The 20,989-nt window shown below is 45.1% G+C and overlaps 1 protein-coding gene across 1 annotated transcript in view; it reads left to right on the top strand.

Moving 5' to 3' along the window:
* Positions 1–20,989, top strand: part of tbcd (tubulin folding cofactor D) — a 345,114-nt gene that overhangs the window by 286,874 nt on the left and 37,251 nt on the right. Inside the window, exons 30-32 of the mRNA XM_038777737.1 lie at positions 725–808; positions 2,214–2,372; positions 10,569–10,707. Coding sequence (XP_038633665.1) covers positions 725–808; positions 2,214–2,372; positions 10,569–10,707 — 382 coding nt within the window. The remainder of the gene's footprint in view (positions 1–724; positions 809–2,213; positions 2,373–10,568; positions 10,708–20,989) is intronic.

Genomic DNA, 20,989 nt, shown 5'->3' with positions numbered 1-20,989 from the left:
GCAGGATATACACAACCCGGTAGATCCCTGCTGGGTTCCTCTTTGGTCGGTTCCTTACCGGCCGACCTTTTATACGGAGGTTAGTAGAAATTGGGTGGAGGAAGCTCGTACTCCGCAAGGGCCATGGGAAGATGATGATTCCCACCTCATAGGCCCCATGCAGGCTATTACAACGTGAAAGATGCTTGAGTTTGAAACCCTTGTCCCGCTGCAGTTTGAAAATTACGTTGGAATATAGGAAATAGGAGCAGGAGTGGGCCACGCAGTCCCTCAAGCCTGCTGCACCTTTCAACAAGATCATGGCTGATCTTCTACCTCAGAACCATTTTCCAGTACCATCCCCATAGCCCTCTTAATCTTTAATAACTAGAAATCCAACTGATCTCTCTCTTGAACATACTGAATGGCTGAGTCTCCATAGACCTATTGGGTAGAAAATTCCAAAGATTCACCATCCCCTGAATGAAGAAATTCCTCTTCATCTTGGTCCTCAATGGCCTTCCTCCTATGACCTGTCAGAAGTGTACATTTGGGTGGGTTCTCATTTTGTTAACCTTTTTGAGCCTGCGTCAGCTCTTAGTGGTCCACCGCTAGAGTTTTTTGCATTGTCATTCGCGTACTTGGACATTTGAAAAAAATCACCCATTACCTTTTAGGTTGGTCTGAAGTAAAGAACAGATTTCTTGGAGCTCAGTACCAGTTATAGTTTTATAATTATCAACAGGGTACGAGAAGCCGCCATGACAAGTTTGATGGAATTAACAATACTACTGGTGCAGACAGACCGTCAGCTTATCACTCCTGATAAGTGAGTATAAAATTCCTCATTGGTTCCAGCTGTTTTTAGTTTACTGATCCTCGTTATTAACTGTCAGTTTTTAGGCTCTGAAAATAATCTGTACATTGATGATGCTATACTTTAGTAAGAATCAATGTCTTTTCATAATTGAAACTAGGTCGATGTTTATTACATGCTTCTTCCAATTATCTGCATGTGGCATCTCTGCTGTGTATAGGGAATGCATTTTAACCATTGGCAGAGCATCCATCCATGCACATGCATTGACTCTGTAAAAGGTGTAAGGTGTGACCATCCCTTTTTATTCCCAGATGCGATCATGGACCTCAGCACTGATGAGTTCAAAAGCCTGGGACCAGGCCACAAACTATCTGTATTGAATAATACTGACAATTAATACCTCTGCTGCATTCAGTTTAGTTTTCAGCTGTGTCATAGATTCTGACCGGGTTAAAGTCCAACAGGTTTGTTTCAAACACGAGCTTTCGGAGCACGGCTCCTTCTTCAGGTGAACTGTGGTTCACCTGAAGAAGGAGCCGTGCTCCGAAAGCTCGTGTTTGAAACAAACCTGTTGGACTTTAACCTGGTGTTGTAAGACTTCTTACTGTGCTCACCCCAGTCCAACGCCGGCATCTCCACATCATAGATTCTGACAACTAAGAAGATTGATGTTGAAATGTTTGCTGTGTAAATTGGCTGCTACATTTTGAAATTATTATAGGGACCACAACTTTTAAATATTGGCTCTTTAGGACATCACAATGCATGAGGGGCTGTGTAAATGGCTTGTTTGAAGGTTTGTACGCTCCCTCCATCCACACATTCCTGACAAAGTCCCTCGAAGTGTATGGTTCCTTTCCGAATGAGTATTCTCCAGCCCGTTAAATGCTTCTGAACTGCAGTCACCACTGTAATGTAAGAACTGTAATGTAAGGGCAGCAGGGTAGCATGGTGGTTAGCATAAATGCTTCACAGCTCCAGGGTCCCAGGTTCGATTCCCAGCTGGGTCACTGTCTGTGTGGAGTCTGCACGTCCTCCCCCTGTGTGCGTGGGTTTCCTCCGGGTGCTCCGGTTTCCTCCCACAGTCCAAAGATGTGCGGGTTAGGTGGATTGGCCATGCTAAATTGCCCGTAGTGTCCTAAAAAGTAAGGTTAAGGGGTGGGAGGTTGTTGGGTTACGGGTATAGGGTGGATACGTGGGTTTGAGTAGGGTGATCATGGCTCGGCACAACATTGAGGGCTGAAGGGCCTGTTCTGTGCTGTACTGTTCTATGTTCTATGTTCTAACTGGGAGCCAATTTGCACAAAATAATTTGATAGTGACCAGGTATTCTGTTTTGTGATGCTGGTTAATCTTCTAAGAGATTGAACCATAGAATTCTATAGTGTTGATGCTTCTTCCTGCGTCTGTGCAGTTGCAGACAAATGATGTGCTACCTGGCTCAACTGTCAGCTGAGAAGATCGATCGATTCCGAGCACATGCTGGCTCAGTGTTTCTTCGAATTCTACACTTTGATAACCCTGTAGTTCCACATATTCCACACCGGGAGGAGCTAGAGAATATTTTTCCACGGTGAGTTATTAAAGGGCACAGACTTGTCCGTTCATCATTTCCCTTGAATGATTAAACTGCTGCACAGATGAATACAATTTTGATAATTCCATATCAACTTAAATTTATTTTAAAATGCTGAATTGGGTGCTGTAAAATGTTAACAATTTAAATTAAAACATGTTTGTTGTGGAAAAAGAACTTCAAGAGTGAGGGGAGCACGCTGAGCCTGATACATTGGATTGATTGTGGTTGGGGAAGGTTGAAAGCACAGAGAGTTATGAATGAAGGGACATTCACACCAAAACCAAGTGGATATTGGAGAGTCGCAAATATAACCAGTGTGTAGTGACTGACAAATGGGCTAACAGAGGTGGCATAAAATACCACAGTAATCTGGAGCTGGAGAGGCTGATGATAAAACAACATGTCCAACATATTTCTCATTTAACTCATTTAAATTTGTTTCATTAACCTCTCATGGTTATTTAGAGAAACAAAGTGGGAAGGTATTGGGAACATAGCAGTGAAAACATTTTGTACGAGAAGATAATTATTGCAGAGAACAAAGAGTTAAGTTTAGTTTTAGCAAGCAGGTATTTGTAACTCACTAATTTAAATCCATTAAGAGACTCCTCGAATAGGATTGATTTTGTGTGACTATGTCAGACTCGTAGAGACTTGTTGAATGAAAAGTCAATATGTCATCTTTTACACCAGTGTGTTCCCTGACTGAATGATTTGACTTCAGGGTAAATTGGTCCGCTTGTAATATTATCAGCATCTTAATCCAGACATTGAGTAATTCTCTTAATGTCAAGTTTTCTTTTTGTTTGATTTTAAAACCAAAGTCTCTTCGTGACCTGGAATATCTTGTGTCTGACACTACCAAAGTATGAACACTGGCTATGATGGAACAAAGTGATTCCTTCTCCTTTCAATCGCAAGTGAAGATCTGAAACGTCAAATATCTACTTTCAGCCTGGTGCAGCCTGTTATTTAAGTAACATTCAGCCATGCCACAGGAGTCGACTGAAAGATATTAGGACACAAAAGGAATAGAAGTAGACCATTCAGCCCCTCGAGTCTGTTCCATCACTCAGTTCAATCATGGCTTGGTTCCATTACCCTTAATAACCACAACCCTTCATATCCTTGCCGAACAAAAATCTATCAATCGCAGTTTTGACATTTTCAATTGGGCCGGTCTTGAATAACTGTTTGGTGAAGAATGTTCCAGGTTCCCACTGCGCTTTGTGTGAAGAAGTGCTTCCTAATGGTACCTCTAATTTTAAGGTTATGCCCCCTTGTCTGGACTCCCCGATTAGAAGAAATAGTTTCTGCCAATCCTATCAACTCCTTTATTCATCTTAAAACGGCAGAGTTAGATCATTCCTTAATCTCCTATGCATAATAGAATCATAGAATCCCTACAGTGTAGAAAGAGGCAATTCGGCCCATCCAGCCTGCACCGACCCTCTGAAAAATGTACCCTATCTAGGCCTAAGGACATGTCTATTCTATTATGTACTTAGTCTATTCTATTCAGCCTGTTTGCATACTTTAACCCTTTCGGGTCTAGCACTGTTCTGGGAATCTGTTGCATCCCCCCCCCCCCATCCCAATATACAAGCCCTCTGATGTGGTAGCCAGAACTCTTTTTTTTTTTTTTTAAATAATTTTTATTGAAATTTTTCGATACAAACATTTACCCCTACTACATTTTAAATTATAACACATCAAATCCCCCCTGGAAAATCCTCCCCACGCCCTCCCCCACGCGCACCCCCCCACCCTCCCCCCCCCCCCCCCCCCCCCCTCCCCCCCCGCGCTACCAGTCTAGCAACCAAACCGTTTTTCCCTTTCTGCCGATGGCCTCGGGCAGTCATTGCCCGCGACCCCCCGCTGACGTGCTCCCTTTGTTGCTATCCCCCCCCCCCTCCCTTCCCCCCCCCCTTTCTCCCCGGGTTGCTGCTGTTTCGGCCTCCAGTTCCTATCTCTGATCCAGAAAGTCAAGGAAGGGCTGCCACCGCCGGAAGAACCCCCGTACCGACCCTCTCAGGGCGAATTTGATTCTTTCCAATTGGATGAAGCTTGCCATGTCGTTTAACCAGGTGTTAACACTTGGTGGCCTTGTGTCCCTCCACTGAATCAAGATCCTTCTCCGAGCTACCAAGGACGCAAAGGCCAATATTCCGGCCTCCCCTGCCTCTTGTACTCCTGGCTCCACCCCAACCCCAAAAATCGCTAGCCCCCACCCTGGTTTGACCCTGGTTCCCACCACTCTCGATACCGTCCCCGCCACCCCCTCCCAGAACTCTTCCAGTGCCGGGCACATCCAGAACATATGTACATGGTTCGCAGGGCTTCCCGAACACCTAACACACCTGTCCTCACCCCCGAAGAACCGACTCATCCTAGTCCCCGTCATATGGGCTCTATGCAGCACCTTAAATTGGATGAGGCCCAACCTTGCGCACGACGACGACGAATTGACCCTCTCTAAGGCATCCGCCCATGTCCCATCTTCTATCTGCTCTCCCAGCTCCGCTTCCCACTTGTCTTTCAGCTCCTCTATCGATACCTCCTCCACCTCCTGCATTATTTTGTAGATGTCCGAGACCTTCCCTTCTCCGACCCAGACCCCTGACAGCACCCTATCACTCACCCCTCTATCGGGAAGCAAGGGAAATCCTTCCACCTGTCGTCTGGCAAATGCCTTCACCTGCAGGTATCTAAACGTGTTCCCCGGGGGGAGCTCAAATTTCTCCTCCAGCTCTCCCAGGCTCGCAAACCTCCCCTCTATGAACATGTCCCTCAGTTGCCTGATGCCCGCCCTGTGCCAGCTCTGGAATCCCCCGCCAGTGTTCCCCGGGACAAATCTGTGGTTCCCTCTCAGTGGCGCCGCCATCAGACCCCCCACTTCCCCCCTGTGTCGCCTCCACTGCCCCCAGATTTTAAGGGTGGCCGCCACTACCGGACTCGTGGTATACCTTGTGGGGGGGAGCGGCCATGGTGCCGTTACTAGCGCCCCCAGGCTTGTATTGCCGCAGGACGCCCTCTCCATACGTTTCCAAGCTGCCCCCTCCCCCTCCATCACCCACTTGCGCACCATCGATGCGTTCGCCGCCCAGTAGTACCCGGAAAGATTGGGTAGCGCTAATCCTCCACTGTCCCTACTCCGTTCCAAGAAAATCCTTCTCACTCTAGGGGTGCCATGTGCCCACACATAGCCCATAATGCTGCTAGTTACCTTCTTGAAGAAGGCCCTGGGGAGAAAGATGGGCAAGCACTGGAACAGAAACAAGAACCTCGGGAGGACCGTCATTTTGACTGACTGCACCCTCCCTGCTAGCGACAGCGGTACCATGTCCCACCTCTTGAACTCCTCCTCCATCTGCTCCACCAGCCTTGAAAAGTTCAGCTTGTGGAGGGTCCCCCAGTTCCTTGCCACCTGCACCCCTAAGTACCTGAAGCTCTTTACTGCTCTCTTAAAGGGGAGCCGCCCAATTCCCTCCCCCTGATCTCCCGGGTGTATCACAAAGACCTCACTTTTACCCACATTTAATTTATATCCCGAAAAGTCCCCAAACTCCGCTAGTATTTCCATTACCTCCGGCATTCCCCCTTCCGGGTCTGCCACATACAACAACAAATCATCCGCATAGAGTGATACCCGATGTTCCTCCCCTCCCCTTGTCAGTCCTCTCCACCCCCCTGAACCCCTCAGTGCCATCGCCAACGGTTCGATCGCTAATGCAAATAGTAAGGGGGATAGGGGGCATCCCTGCCTGGTACCTCGATGGAGCCCAAAATACTCTGACCTCCTCCCGTTTGTAACCACACTCGCCATCGGGGCCGAATACAGCAGCTTCACCCACTTGATAAATCCCTCCCCAAACCCAAACCGTTCCAGCGTCTCCCACAGGTATTCCCACTCCACCCTATCGAATGCCTTCTCCGCATCCAGTGCTACCACTATCTCAGCCTCCCCCTCCACTGCTGGCATCATAATCACATTCAACAGTCTCCGGACATTTGTGTTAAGTTGTCGTCCCTTTACGAACCCCGTCTGGTCCTCATGGATTACCCCTGGCACACAATCCTCTATTCTGGTTGCCAGGACCTTTGCCAACAGTTTGGCATCTACATTCAAGAGGGAGATAGGCCTGTAGGACCCGCACTGTACAGGGTCTTTGTCCCGCTTCAGGATCAAGGAGATCAGGGCCTGTGACATTGTCGGGGGCAGAACCCCCCCCTCTCGCGCCTCATTGAAGGCTCGCACCAGCACTGGACCCACCAAGTCCACATACTTCTTATAAAATTCCACCGGGAACCCATCCGGCCCCGGCGCCTTCCCCGCCTGCATCTGGCCTATCCCTTTAACTAGCTCCTGCATCTCTATCGGCGCCCCCAGCCCCTCCACCCGTTCCTCCTGGACCTTTGGGAACCTCAATCTATCGAGGAAGTTCTCCATTCCCCCCCTCCTCCTGGGCGGCTCAGACCGGTACAATTCCCTGTAGAAATCCCTGAAGACCCCGTTCACCTCTTGCCCCTTCTGCACTACGTTCCCTCCCTTCTCTCTCACTCCCCCAATCTCTCTGGCTGCATCTCGCTTGCGCAGCTGGTGTGCCAGCATCCTGCTCGCCTCTTCCCCGTACTCATAGACCGCGCCCTGTGCCCTTCTCCATTGCGTCTCCGCCTTCCTAGTGGTCAGTAGGTCAAACTGGGCCTGTAAACTGCGCCGCTCCCTCAACAGCCCCTCCTCTGGCGTCTCCGCATATCTCCTGTCCACTTCTATAAGTTCCCCCACCAGTCTCTCCCTCTCCTGCCTCTCCTTCCTTTCTCTGTGTGCCCTTATGGAGATCAGCTCTCCTCTGATCACTGCTTTCAGGGCCTCCCAGACTATCCCCACCTTCACCTCGCCCGTGTCGTTCGTGCCCAGATATCTCTCAATGCCCTTCCGGACCCTTCCGCACACCTCCTCGTCCGCCAGCAGCCCCACATCCAGGCGCCACAACGGGCGCTGGTCCCGTGCTTCCGCCAGTTCTACCTCTACCCAGTGTGGTGCATGGTCCGAAATCGCAATGGCCGAGTACTCCGTGTCCTGCACTCTCGAAATCAGCCCCCTGCTCAGTACAAAAAAGTCTATTCTGGAGTACACCCTGTGGACGTGGGAGAAAAAAGAATACTCCCTCGCCCTTGGCCTGCCAAATCTCCAAGGGTCTACCCCCCCCATCTGCTCCATGAACCCCCTTAACACCTCTGCCGCTGCCGGCCTCCTATTCGTCCTGGAACTTGATCTGTCCAGCCCAGGGTCGAGCACTGTATTGAAGTCCCCCCCCATGATCAGGCCCCCTGCCTCCAGACCCGGAATGAGGCCCAACAGGCGCCTCATAAAACCCGCGTCATCCCAATTCGGGGCATACACATTCACCAGCACCACATTCTCTCCCTGCAGCCTACCCTTCACCATCACGTACCTACCCTCCTTATCTGCTACCACCTGCGCCGCCACGAACGACACCCTCTTTCCCACCAAAATCGCCACCCCCCGGTTCTTTGCGTCCAAGCCTGAGTGGAACACCTGTCCCACCCACCCCCTTCTCAGGCGTACCTGGTCTACTACTCTCAAGTGAGTCTCCTGCAACATTGCCACATCCGCCTGCAGTCCCTTTAGGTGTGAAAAAACCCTTGATCTCTTGACCGGCCCATTCAGCCCCCTCACGTTCCAAGTAATCAACCGGGTCGCGGAGCGACCCGTCCCTTTCCCCTGTCTATTAGCCATGTCCTGTCCCCTGTTCGCCCCGGGTCGACCCTCCCCTTCTGACCCGTTCCCCATGGCGATGGCCCCTCCCCCTCTCTCCTCCCGTTCTTCCCTTCCCGTCCTCGGCCTTTCCAGCAGCAACCCGGTATCCCCCCCTAACCCCCCTTCCCCCCCCCCCCCCCCCCGGCTAGGACCCCTCCTAGCCGCGGTGTATCCACCATCGTACTCCCGAGAGTCAGCTGGTTTTCGCTGACCCGGCTGCCCCTGTCACACTCCGACTCCTCCCGATGTGGGGGGGGAGGGGCCTCCCCCCCCCCTTGCCATCCCTCTCTGACCCCGCTTCAGCGCGGGAAAAGCCGCCATTGCTGGCCACACCCCACTCTTCTCTCCTCCCCCTTCCTCCGTCCCGCGCGCGGGAAACAGGGGAAAGCCCGCGCTTTCGCCCGGCCACACCCTACCCCGCCATCTTCAATTCCACCCCCGTCCCCATCCAAGCCCATAAAAAAGCCCCCTTAAAACGAGAGGAAGAAAAAAGAGAAAAAGAAAACACGCATAACCAACTTGCACCCCCCCGTCCCGCCTCCCCAACTTAACAATATAACAGTATAAATAACAAATCTCAAATAAATACATAAATACATAACTATGCCTGCATAACTAAATAACTACCCAATAATAACGTATTTAACCATCACCCTCCATCGAACAGAACAGTAACCATAACCCTTAAAGAACAGATCAAAAAACAGTAAAAAAGCCCCCCCTACAACAACAATAATTAAGGGAAGTTGGCAACGGGAAGAGACACACAAAAAGGAACAAAGAAACCCCCCATAACACAAGTTTCAAAGAAACCAAACGATCCATCAACTTTAACCAAGTTCCGACCTGGCCTAAGAAAGACATGGGCCACTTGATCAGTCAAGGGTACTCGGGCGGCCTCGACCGCCGGCGTTCCCAAGTTCTTGTTCAGGTCCAGCTTTTCCTCCCGAACAAAAGTCCATGCCTCCTCTGGGGTCTCAAAGTAATGGTGCTGGTCCTTGTAGGTGACCCACAAACGCGCTGGCTGCAGCATTCCGAACTTGATCCTCTTTGCGTGCAGCACCGCCTTCGTCCGGTTAAACCGGGCCCGCCGCTTTGCCACCTCCGCACTCCAGTCCTGATATATCCGCACCGTCGAATTCTCCCATTTGCTGCTTTTCTCCCTCTTGGCCCACCTCAGCACTTTCTCCCGATCACAGAAACGCTGGAATCGCACCAGCACCGCCCTCGGGGGCTCGTTCGCCCTAGGCCGCCTAGCCATGACCCGATATGCTTCTTCCAGCTCCAGGGGCGATGGACCGGCCCCCTCTCCCATCAGGGAGCTCAGCATCTCCGCTACATATTTCGGGAGATCAGGCCCCTCCAGGCCTTCTGCTAGGCCCAGGATCCTCAAGTTCTTCCGCCTCATTAGAGTGTCCAGCTCCTCAAAGCGGCTCTGCCATTTCAGGTGGAGTGCCTCGTGCACCTCCACCTTTCCCACGAGGACCGTGGCCTCCTCCTCCCTTGCAGTCATCTCCTGCTGCAGCTCTCTTATCGACGCCTCTTGGGTCGCCTGGGCCCCCATCAGCCTTGTGGTCGTCGCGTTCATAGACTCTAAGAGTTCCACTTTCAGCTCCGTAAAACACCGGAGGAGAGCGGCCTGCTGCTCCTCCGCCCATTTTCTCCAATCTTCTAGTGCGCCACCGGCCGCCATTTTGGTCCTCTTCCCCCGCTTTTTTCGGGGAGCTGCTGCCGCTTTTTTTGTCGCCCCACTCCGAGTACCGACCATAAAGTTGGTCTCACTCTCCTCAGGGAGCCTTCCCCCACCGGGATTCGTCTTTACAGTACCGTCGGGGCCCTCCAATCGGCCCTTAAACACCTTTGTCGCAGGAGCTGCCAAATGTGCGACTTAGCTGGTCATAGCCGCAACCGGAAGTCGTAGCCAGAACTCTTAAGTGAGGCCTGACTAGAACTTTGTTGTAGTACAACCTAATGACCACCCCTTTGTATTTTAGCCCTCTTTGAGATAAAAGCCAGCATTCTCGTAACTTTTAAATTATTTTTCATACCTGTCCTTTTAGTGATTTCCGTATTTGAACCTCTAAATCTCTCTGCTCTTCCACAGTATGTAACTTCTCACCAGGAAAAAATACACTGATCTACCTGTTTTTCCTCCCAAAATGAATGGCTTCACATTTTCACATTTGCCAAAAGAAACCAGATTTTATCTAACTTCCCTCAATTAAAAGTGTTACAAATGTTTCCATGTACATTCTGCTTGCTCAAAAATATATTTCCTTTTTTGTCATAATCCATGATATTGAGTTGTGTAGGTCCAATATAAGATAAAATAACTGATGCATTGTTTAATTTGCTCCTGTGCATTACGTAGAATAAAGATAGTTCATGATCTTATTCTTTCATTCCAGATCAGAATTTGAAACCCTAAACTGGAGTGCACCCTCTCAAGCCTTCCCTCCGATCACAAAGCTTTTAGGGCTTTCAACTTATCAGTATCGCGTTTTGCTGGGTCTCACTGTTTCAGTAGGAGGACTTACTGAATCTACGGTATGTAAACACATGTAATATCCTAATCAGAGTTAAAAACTATGATTGGTTATACTCTAAAGTTTACAATTAATCTGTAGCATACCGAAAACATAAAATATACTGGGAGAGGGATTGAGATTAATAAGAGAAACAAATAAAGTTGCTGGTTAACATTTTCATTCAAAATCTTCAATGGATCAAAGAAATTCCAGAAAGCTACAGGATAGCTGTGCAAAGGAAAAAAGGAATTGTCTCTAAATGATTCCGTTTGCAGAATCTGTAGCTGCAGTGTACAGACTGCAGACAGAAGAGAAGGTATCGTAACATTACGAGTATTAAGTAATCTCTGTCATTGAATAATGGCTTTTCAAACACTAATCCTGTTGTCGGCGAATGTAAGGTAGGTATAAAACAGAAGCAGCCTGAAAATGCACCGTCACAGTCAGCATTTAAGGGAAAGCTGTGTTTTTTAACTGCAAAGCCAAAAATGGCTGGATCTTTGTTGATGGTAAATGTTTCTTGGCGAACAGATATCATTTTAAAATCAACTTGTGGTCCAGACAACTGTTTTGAAAAAAACAAAGTATTTGTGGGTGCTACAAAACATTCAGCAGGTATGGCAGCCTCTGTCTTGAAACAAATTGTGGAGTTAATATTTCAGGTTGGTAACCTTTCATCCAGGCTGACTATTTTGAATTTCAAGCCCTGATATTTCAGGGATGACAAATTTATGCTGTTTGGCTGAACTTTGACTTTGGAATCACGGAATTCCAACTTCAGCCACCCTTTGGCCACCTCTGCCTCCAACACGGCCTTCTCAGAAAGCCAGGATTATCACTACCATTACCAAGGCCTGGGAGAGCTGCCACTCAGATTCACACCCAGACTCAGTTGCTGTCACTCACCCTACCAGAAAGGTGGCCTCTGCTGCTGGCTGCTCGCTGGAACTGCAGGGTTCAGCAGGCAGGGGGTGGAGGGAATAGCGGGCCCAAGTCTCGGCTGCTTGTTGGAGCCACAGGATTCAGAAGACGAGGGGCCTAGCGGAGGAGGGAGAAACAGCGCTTGCGCTCAGCTGGTTATAATGAATCGGGGACCTTTTTCCACCACAGTGGCTTGGCCATGAACGGACTTATGGGGTCCCAGGACAGTTTGATTGTTGCTGCAAAGCAGTTAGAAAGGCCAGGCTGAGTGAGTAAGTGAGGGTGGATATGGTTTCAGAAGAGGAGATGCTGAATGAGTGATAGTGGAAAGCGGTGGTTTGGCAAGAGGGTGAGTATATAGCAGGGGAGAGTGGCTGATTCCAATGTTTGTCTAAGGGGCTTGGTGGGGGGAGAGGCCTGACCGAGTCGGTAATTAATAAGAGCTTGGTTGAAACCTATATGAATCCATAAAATAACACTTTTTTACAGTACTTCAAAACAACAAATTTTCAGATTTCTACTATATAGTATATTTTGTTCGATAATAAACAAACTTTCTAAACTGAATGTTACTCTGCCACTCATTGCTGTTTTATTTCTGCTTGTCATTTTAATTTTCAAGAGTTGAAAAAAATGTATTTGTTCATGGGATGTAGCCGGCAGGGTCAGCTTGTTGCTGAGAAAGTGGTAGCGAGTTAAAATGGGGTCACATTAGAAAATAGTTTGCAAGCTCTACCTTTGCTTGATATGTGCGTAACCCAGCAAGTTTATGTTCTGTTGTTGCTATGGGCTTCATCCTGTATTACATGGAATAACTTCATTGAATGCTGAAATGCTGCTGTCACTTTGGTGATTTGATGCAAATGCATTGGTCCGCAGCTTTGATGGTAATAGATGATAAAGCAAAAATTGCTGTTTCCACCCACTTGAAGATTAATAATTTCTCCCATTTGAAGTGGCCTTTAAATATTTACACTTCACTATCAGTCATAAAAAGTGCTATAATTACACGATTCCTTGTCACAAGATTTCAGACCTTTTTGTCTTCGGCCACTGTCACCCTGAATAATTAAACACACAAATTACAAATATAAAACTTCTAAATTTACCAGTTTTGTAATTAAGTTGAGAGAAACAGAACAGTAAAATACTCTGGTGCAAATTGCATCTAATTCCTGCATTTATAATTTGTGCAGAGTTGTATGCAGTTTTTGAAGGGATGCACTGAAACACATCACTAATATTGAGTGCCAAAACTTAAACCAGTGGAATTGCCAATCCTGGACAGGAAGTTTAAGACAAAGAAAGAGTCCCTGTAATTGGGTAGGCTTGGTTGCAAATTACCAATCGTATTCAGGTAACTGTTGCAAGTAGGCTGAATGTAGTAAGAGCAAATTTTACTTGTAACACAAACAATAATTTGCAAGTGTCTCCCACAGCTGTTTATTGCGCAGAGAGGGCTTATTTCATCTCACAATCCCAGATTCAAAATTTTGGCTTCAAGAAAAATTGTTGGGAAGTGAACTTGCATTCCCATTGGGCACCACTGAACTCTGCCGTACTGCTAGTTGTTGAGTTGAAAGCTTTCCCTGCCATTTGGCCACTTGTAACTCTGACCTGGGTGTTATTGGGAATTGAAGAGTTATCAAATTCTGTCGATGGCTTAGAAAAGAAATGTGCATTTAAGGTTAATATATCTAGGGTAATGAGTTTGTGTATTTTGCTAAAATACCAATTTCTACCACTGCATGCATTTGCAAATTGCTTATTGGAAACTGCTGGTCGACTACTGCAGGAGTTCAGAACTCAGAAGCCATCAGTATGGAGAGTGATCACCATGATGGTGCTTATAAACAGATATTTCCATTGTCTCTGTACTCAAGCAAATCAATAGTTGAAAGTTTAGAAATCTCAAGTGCCCAAACATTTTCTCTAGACTTGACAGGAAGGGCTTTGCTACATTTGAGACCTTTCCCTGCCGCTTACTCTTGTGATGAGGTACTGAGTTTCACAGGCACATATTACCTGGGTATTTATTACCTCCTGTGTTTAGATTAATGTTCCCAGATTTAATTATGAACCTCTAATGTTGGTTTGGAAGGTTAACTGATCTTTAGCCAAGCTTTTGCCAAGGTTGAACAAAGTGATGTGTAAATTGGAGTGAAGTGTATTGCATTGTGTGACTGTTTTACTCTTTGTTGTCACAATTGAAAAAGTATGTTCTTTTCTCCCTTTTCTTCTGGAGGCCTTGATTGCTTGCTGGTATATGGTTGTTGGTCATCCTCTGGTTCCTCATCAAAATGGTCACTTCTGTGAACTTTGACAATGCATGTTACCTGTCTAATCAACTACTGTCATCTGGCCAGCATGGTGGTGCAGTGGTTAGCATTGCTGCCTCACGGCGCTGAGGTTCCAGGTTTGATCCCGGCTCCCGGTCACGGTCCGTGTGGAGTTTGCACATTCTCCCCGTGTTTGCATGGATTTTGACCCCACAGCACAAAGATGTGTAGGATAGGTGGATTGGTCATGTTCAATTGCCCCTTAATTGGAAAAAATTAACTGGGTACTTTAAATTTTTTTTTTTTAAACTACTGTCATCTGATATGCGCATTTGTACATTCTGGTAGGGGTCTCAGGATTCTCACTGGAGTGCAAAATATGGCGAATTTACCACCTCACTTCAAACTGATACAAATTATAGTGTCCCAACTACACCCTGCCTGAGAACTATTAACTTAGCACTATTGAGGATCAAACCATGAACTTCCATGGCTTTGTGGCTGAGGCGCTCAATGCCTAAACCCATTGAAATGCCAGGGGTCCAATACTGAAAAACAAGTGTTCTTAAAATTAAAACTGAACTGTTGATTGATATTTCACCGAATATTTTGAACTGCATAGTTTTGCCAACAGTATTTCCTTACAGATAATAGGATATCGTTGACGGGTTTGTCACATTTTGATGGGTAATTTTCTGTCAGCCTCAAAACCTTGTTTGTAGGATTTGATTCGTCTTTTTACATAATTTTGCTTTTGACTATATAAAATGTACCCGCCCCTGTTTCTGGTTCAGGAAATTTATTTCATAGTTGTAATTATAGCTGATTCCTGGTTGTAATGAAGCCATGTTGGAATGATTAGAAGAAAGTTCAATTCCAGAAAATTGATATAAAACATGATTGGGTGGCATGTTAGCACAATTGCTTCACAGCGCCAGGGTCCCAGGTTCGATTCCCGGCTTGGGTCACTGTCTGTGTGGAGTCTGCATGTTCTCCCCGTGTCTGCGTGCGGTTTGTCCGGTTTCCTCCCACAAGCCCCAAAAGACGTGCTGTTAGGTCATTTGGATATACTGGTTTCTCCCTCTGTGTACCCGAACAGGCATCGAAATGTGGCGACTAGGGGCTTTTCACAGTAACTTCATTGCAGTCTTAATGTAAGCCTACTTGTGACAATAAAGATTATTATTATTGAACTGGTTACAGCAGTGCAATACTCAGATTATCACATGAACAAATGTCCTCCCACACAAATTTGTTAATGGGTTTGATCAAAATCTTATTTTAAAGACATTTGAATGTGGTCATTATGGTAAATTGTTACACATGTGACATTATTGAACAGACGCCTTTTCACTTGCACAAAAAGCAATCCAAACCTCAGTTTAAAACACCATTCCATCACATTTGGGCAGAAACTGTCCTGAATAGTCAAATTAACATTTTGAACTAAATGAAAGCTTTCTATTCAACCAAATATCAGATCCTTTTTAACCAAAATTATGTAAGTTACAGTCAATTGATGTTTGTTGTGGTGTGAGAATTCCAAACTGATTTTCTTGTCTGTTTTTTAAAATTCTGCCATAATTATCACTTCAGACTTGAAGGTTCAGTTGCAGTTAGAACTAGAAGTCTTGTGCGAACTTGACCAACTGCCTATTGGTACAGTTGAAGTGGTATTGGCACGACTGAACAAACCACAAAACGTTTAGCACCCATACAATGACAACATTTGTGAATGTAGGCATGCTTGAAAAGTTTTATTTATTCTCAGAATGTTATCCTCAAACTATGCTTCCTGCTTTTGCTTCGTAATGACTTGCCTATGTGCTGAAAATAACAAATAATTTTCAGATGTAACTAAATCTTCCAAGTGAAGAAAACAATATTCCTTATTTATTGGTATTATTTCCAAGAAGTGTTCTACTTAATATATTCACCTTAGCTTTTTGGATGAAAACACACCATTAAAGAAGCCACAGATACTAAGCAGAAAACTGAAATGCACAATGTACATCTCTGTCAGTAAAGTAAAACCCTTCTGTGCTTTGGAAGTCTTCGCTAATGAATATGAAAGGATTCCTCATTATGTCCTTTCAATCTGGCCATTTCCAAATGGCTGTCTGTGCATTACGTGTATAATTTGTGTACTAACTTCAGTGTGATTTGGACAAGCTGAGTGAGTGGGCAAATGCCTGGCAGATACAGTGTATAATGTGGATAAATGTACCGTTATCTACCGCAGCAAAAACAGGAAGGCAGGTTATAATCTGGCTATAAATTGAGAGAGGGGAACGTGCAATAAGACCTAAGTGTCCAGTATGCAGGTGCAGCAGACGGTAAAGAAGGCATATGGTATGAATGGCCTTCATAGCGAGAGGATTCAAGTACACGAGTAGGGATGTCTTGATGCATATATACAGGGCCTTGGTGAGACCACACCTGGAGTATTGTCTGCAGTCTTGGTCTCCTTATCTGAGGATGGATGTTCTTGCTATAGAGGGAATGCTGTGCTGGGATGGCAGAACTGACATATTAGGAGAGATTGAGACGGTTAGGATTATATTCTCTGGAGTTCGGAAGAGTGTGGGGGGGGGGGGGGAATCTCATAGAAAACTATAAAATTCTAACAGCACTAGACAGGGTAGATGCAAGAAGGATGTTCCCAGTGATCGGGGGAGTCCACAACCTGGGGTCACAATCTGAGGATACAGTGAAGGACTGAGATGAGGGGATATTTCTTCACAAGAGAGTGGTCGGCCTGTGGAATTCGCTGCCACAATAGTTGAAGCCAAAACATGTTTCAAAGAAGGAGTCAAATATAGCACATGTGGCAAAAGGGATTGAAGGGAGTGGAGAGGTGTGAACAGACGATTGAGTTGCAAGATTAGCCATGATAATGAATGGCCAACTCTGGCTCTTATTTTATATGCAAGTTTAAGGCTTTGTTCCATAATGTGAAACAAATGATTTAGAATAGAAATAAAGTTTATTTCATGTAAAAAAACAAAGTTAGCAATGTAAGCAGCTGACGCTGTTACAGCATTAACTGAGTTAATAGGAGAGACTTTCCTGTATCTATACTTGATTGCCTGGGCAGCAGCTGTTGGAAAATTAGATAAGTTTCTATGAAGAAACATCCAATCATTTTCCCCTACTTTGGCTAATGGAAGAGCTGAGCAGTTGATTGGTGTTGTCGGAGCTTTTTCAGAGACTGAGTACGAAGCTGGCATTCACATGAGGGATTTCCCCTCTTAATTACAACCCAGCTAACACAAAGAATTGCAGAGACAGCAACTCTGGTTCAAGATGGTCTTTATTTATCAACATACATGGGCGAGTGTCTGGGGCAGTTGCATACCAGCTCTGTTTACATCGCTTTTGGTTTAGCAATTATTCAATTTTCAAAAGTCAGTAGCCCACCCCAGCTGGGCGTGGACCAATTGTTATTGCTATAGGTTATATACATTGACCAATGCAATTTACTTTTGGGTAGCATGGCACTGCGTGATCAGCTCGTGGATAGTTGGGAACTCGTGCATGGTTTTCGGATGTTTCCCATCTACTGTCCTTGTTTCTTTGTATGTACAATCCCATCTTTTTTGTGGATTGTGGGGGTGAGACTACACTGACACGTGGAGAATGTGCAAACTCCACATGGACAGTGGTCCAGGGCCGGGATCTGACCTGGGTCCTCGGCACAGTGAGGCAGCAGTGCTAGCCACTCCACCACCGTCCTGCAATCCTTCCATCTTAACCTTGTTCCTGATTGGAACTATTGTTTGTATTCATAACGGCTGTCTGGGGACTGCTGCTAAGGAATGTTTCTGCTGAACAGGTTGTTTCTTGTGAACCTGCCTTCCTAAAGAATGTGGCCAGGTTAGCTGGCTACATCCCATTATGCCGTGCGAACATTTCACTGTTAACCAAGATTTGTATGCTACATTACTGCTATGCTTTAAGAATACTGTTAGTACTTGTTGCAGGTGCCTTTATTCAGGGAGTACATTCCCTGGTATTTTATAGCTCTATCTGTTAATTCTACTTCTGTTTACCAAGCAAGTTAATACTGTCGGCTTTTCCCATCTTATCATGTATCTCTCTTTATCCTATCTACTATGATCTCCTGGTCCTTTGCTCCAAGCTGCTCCGAATCCCCTTACACTTAGGTTCATTTGTCAGCTGATGCTCCAACCCACACTGTTTCCCATTAACCACTGCACCCAGGTGATCCAGAACATCTGGATCTGAGTGTTGGTTATCACTGTGAAGAAACAGTAGTTAACTTTAATGGGTAGCTGAATGAGCATTGAAAAATTTATGGAAAGTTCCATGGACATAAAATTGGAGAGCACTGGAAACATGAATAAGGAAGCCAGCTAGAAAATTTATTGGCTTATTTTTCTATAATTACAAGTGTTCAATAGTCTAAATTAATATAAACAGTTACATTTATACAGTTACTCTAAATGATTGTTTAATACAACAATACTGTTGGCATGAATCAGCTTCTCGTCAAAGGATTCCTAACTTCAAGCTGGTTGAATAATTATCTTCTCATCACTTACTGTTTGAACAAAGTAAAGTTTTACAACACCAGGTTAAAGTCCAACATGTTTGTTTCAGACACTAGCTTTCGGAGCACTGCTCCTTCATCACCTGAGGAAGGAGCAGTGCTCCGAAAGCTAGTGTTTGAAACAAACATGTTGGACTTTAACCTGGTGTTGTAAGACTTCTTGCTGTGCTCACCCCAGTCCAATGCCGGCATCTCCACGTCATGTTTGAACAAAAAAAGACAAGGGTATGTTAATGTTCATTGTAATCTTTGTAACTTTTTAAAGCTGAGATTCCTCATTATGTTCTGGTTAACATAAAATTCAAATCTCAGTATCAGTTGTATGCAATTTATCACCTTGTGGACACTAGCGAAAAGTTCTGCAGTGGCATTCAGGTTTTGTCTCTGTACTGACCATATTTAAGGTATGGCATTTTTGTGATATGTTGTAAAAGGTAGTTACCTCCTGACAGAATATTCATGTGACTGCAAATTCCATTTACTCAAACAGGCAAATAACATTACTGAGAAAGAAAGTATTAAGATTATCCATTTATTTCAGGCTAGAACAATAGACAGTTTGTTTTGAGCATTTGTTTTAAAGTGAAAGTAAGTATTCTATGTGAAGGCAAATATCTCCACTATTAATATATGGCTTCTGGTAACAAAATACAAGAATCTCTTCCCAGTTTTTGGAAGGAGCATGTCTCTGTTGTTTCCATCTCTGCCTTTCTTCCTTCCAGTCTATGCTGGGCTGAAGACCTTCTATTTTTGTAGGCAGGCATAATCCTGTCATTTTCATTTCACCTTGACACAGGACACTCCTTTAAAGTAGTACACCCAACTGAACCAAAAGTGATGAGAGACCCTAGAGGAATATAGGCAAGTTCAAATAAGAAACCAGGCAGAGAATCCAGTTCTGTAACACTAGAACGTCTAAGCTGCCAAGTTATTGGTATTCTCTAATTTAGTTTTAAACAAACATATCTGGAATAATGGGCACCATTATAGTAGCCTTGCTATTATTTGGCAAGCACATTGTGGTTTGGCTCTCAGGAATCAGTAATGTTGGCACTATTTGCTGTGTACCATCAAACCAAATTCAGAAACTGTGCATCATTCATGGTTGAAGGAGGAAGCTAGAATCCCCGAACGCAAACAAAAACTAGTCAATCATTTTATTTTGCCACCAGCCCTGTTGTAACTCGGTTAATTCCCTTACTGGCATTGTCATCAAGGCTAGCCAAGAGTTGTTAGACGATTATTTATCCTGAGCAAGTGGCTCCATTTCTATTAGCACTCACATTTCTTATCCTGCTGCAGTCGCCTACTTAGATTACATGGGCCCGAGGGTAATGTCTGCCACTCAACTAGAGGAAATTGTTTGGTGTGTAATTCAACAAAAAATTTTAATTTCTCAGTACTGGTCAGTGCCCTATTCACAAGTGTGTTAAATTTAAAAATGAGTCACGCAGTTCCATAATGCTTAATAGTGAGTGCAATGGCAAAAAGGTTTGGACTTCTCTAATCCTGAAAATGTTTATTGAAGTTGTGCCATCTGTTTTCTTGGGTGTTTTAGAAGCATATATTGGCACCCAGCTAAACATAAAAACCACAGTCTTACATTTAAGTTTAAATTATTATATTTTTCAACATTTTATTTCAGAGCTTAGAATTTCTACGATATTGGGTCCTGTTTTATTTTTAAATGTTACTGATAAGAAGAGGGACTTGGTTGTTTTTTAAAAATCTAAATGATTATAAAGTTGGTATTAAAATAAATTTAATTTTTCAGATATTTCTCCTAATTGCTTGTCTTCAAAAATTTTTAGTTCAGCCCAGTTATAAACTCATGCTGAAATATTTCACTTGATGAGTACTAGTCATGGGCTGTATTTTTAATTCGGAGTAAGTTCAGGTGCTCGCACGCATGGAAAAACATGTACCATTCCAAGGATCATTCTTCTGAACCTCCACTGGACCTTCTCTAAGGCCAGCACATCCTTCCTTAGATACAAAACTACTCTCAATATTCCAAGACCCAGCTGCAGCCTCAGGAGTACATCCCTGCTCTTGTATTTTAGCCCTCTCGACATGAATACTAACATTGCATTTGCCTTCCTCACTGCCAACTGAACCTGCATGTTAATCTTAAAAGAATCCTGAAATAGGACTCCAAAGTCCCTTTGTGCTTCAGATTTCTGAAGCCTTTTCGCATTTAGAAAATAGTCTGGGCCTCTATTCTTCCTACAAAAGTGCATAATCTCACACTTTTCCACAATGTATTCCATCAGCCACTTCTTTGCCCACTCTCCTTGCCTGTCCAAATCCTTCTACAACCTCCCTACTTGCCTCAACACTACTTGTCCCTATACATATCTTTGTATCATCTGCAAACTGAGCAACAATGTCCTCAGCTCCTTCTTCCAGCATTTTCTTTTTGGTGTCAGCCAAACCTCTATCCATGCCAGTGCCTTCCCCTAACATCATGGGCTCTTATCTTATTTAGCAGCCTCCCTTACAGCACCGTGTCAAAGGTCTTTTGGAAA

The sequence above is a fragment of the Scyliorhinus canicula genome, chromosome 18 (genome assembly GCF_902713615.1).
Source record: "Scyliorhinus canicula chromosome 18, sScyCan1.1, whole genome shotgun sequence".
NCBI lineage: Eukaryota > Metazoa > Chordata > Chondrichthyes > Carcharhiniformes > Scyliorhinidae > Scyliorhinus > Scyliorhinus canicula.
Note: the sequence above shows the minus strand (reverse complement) of the source record. Positions and strands in the feature narration are given on the sequence as shown.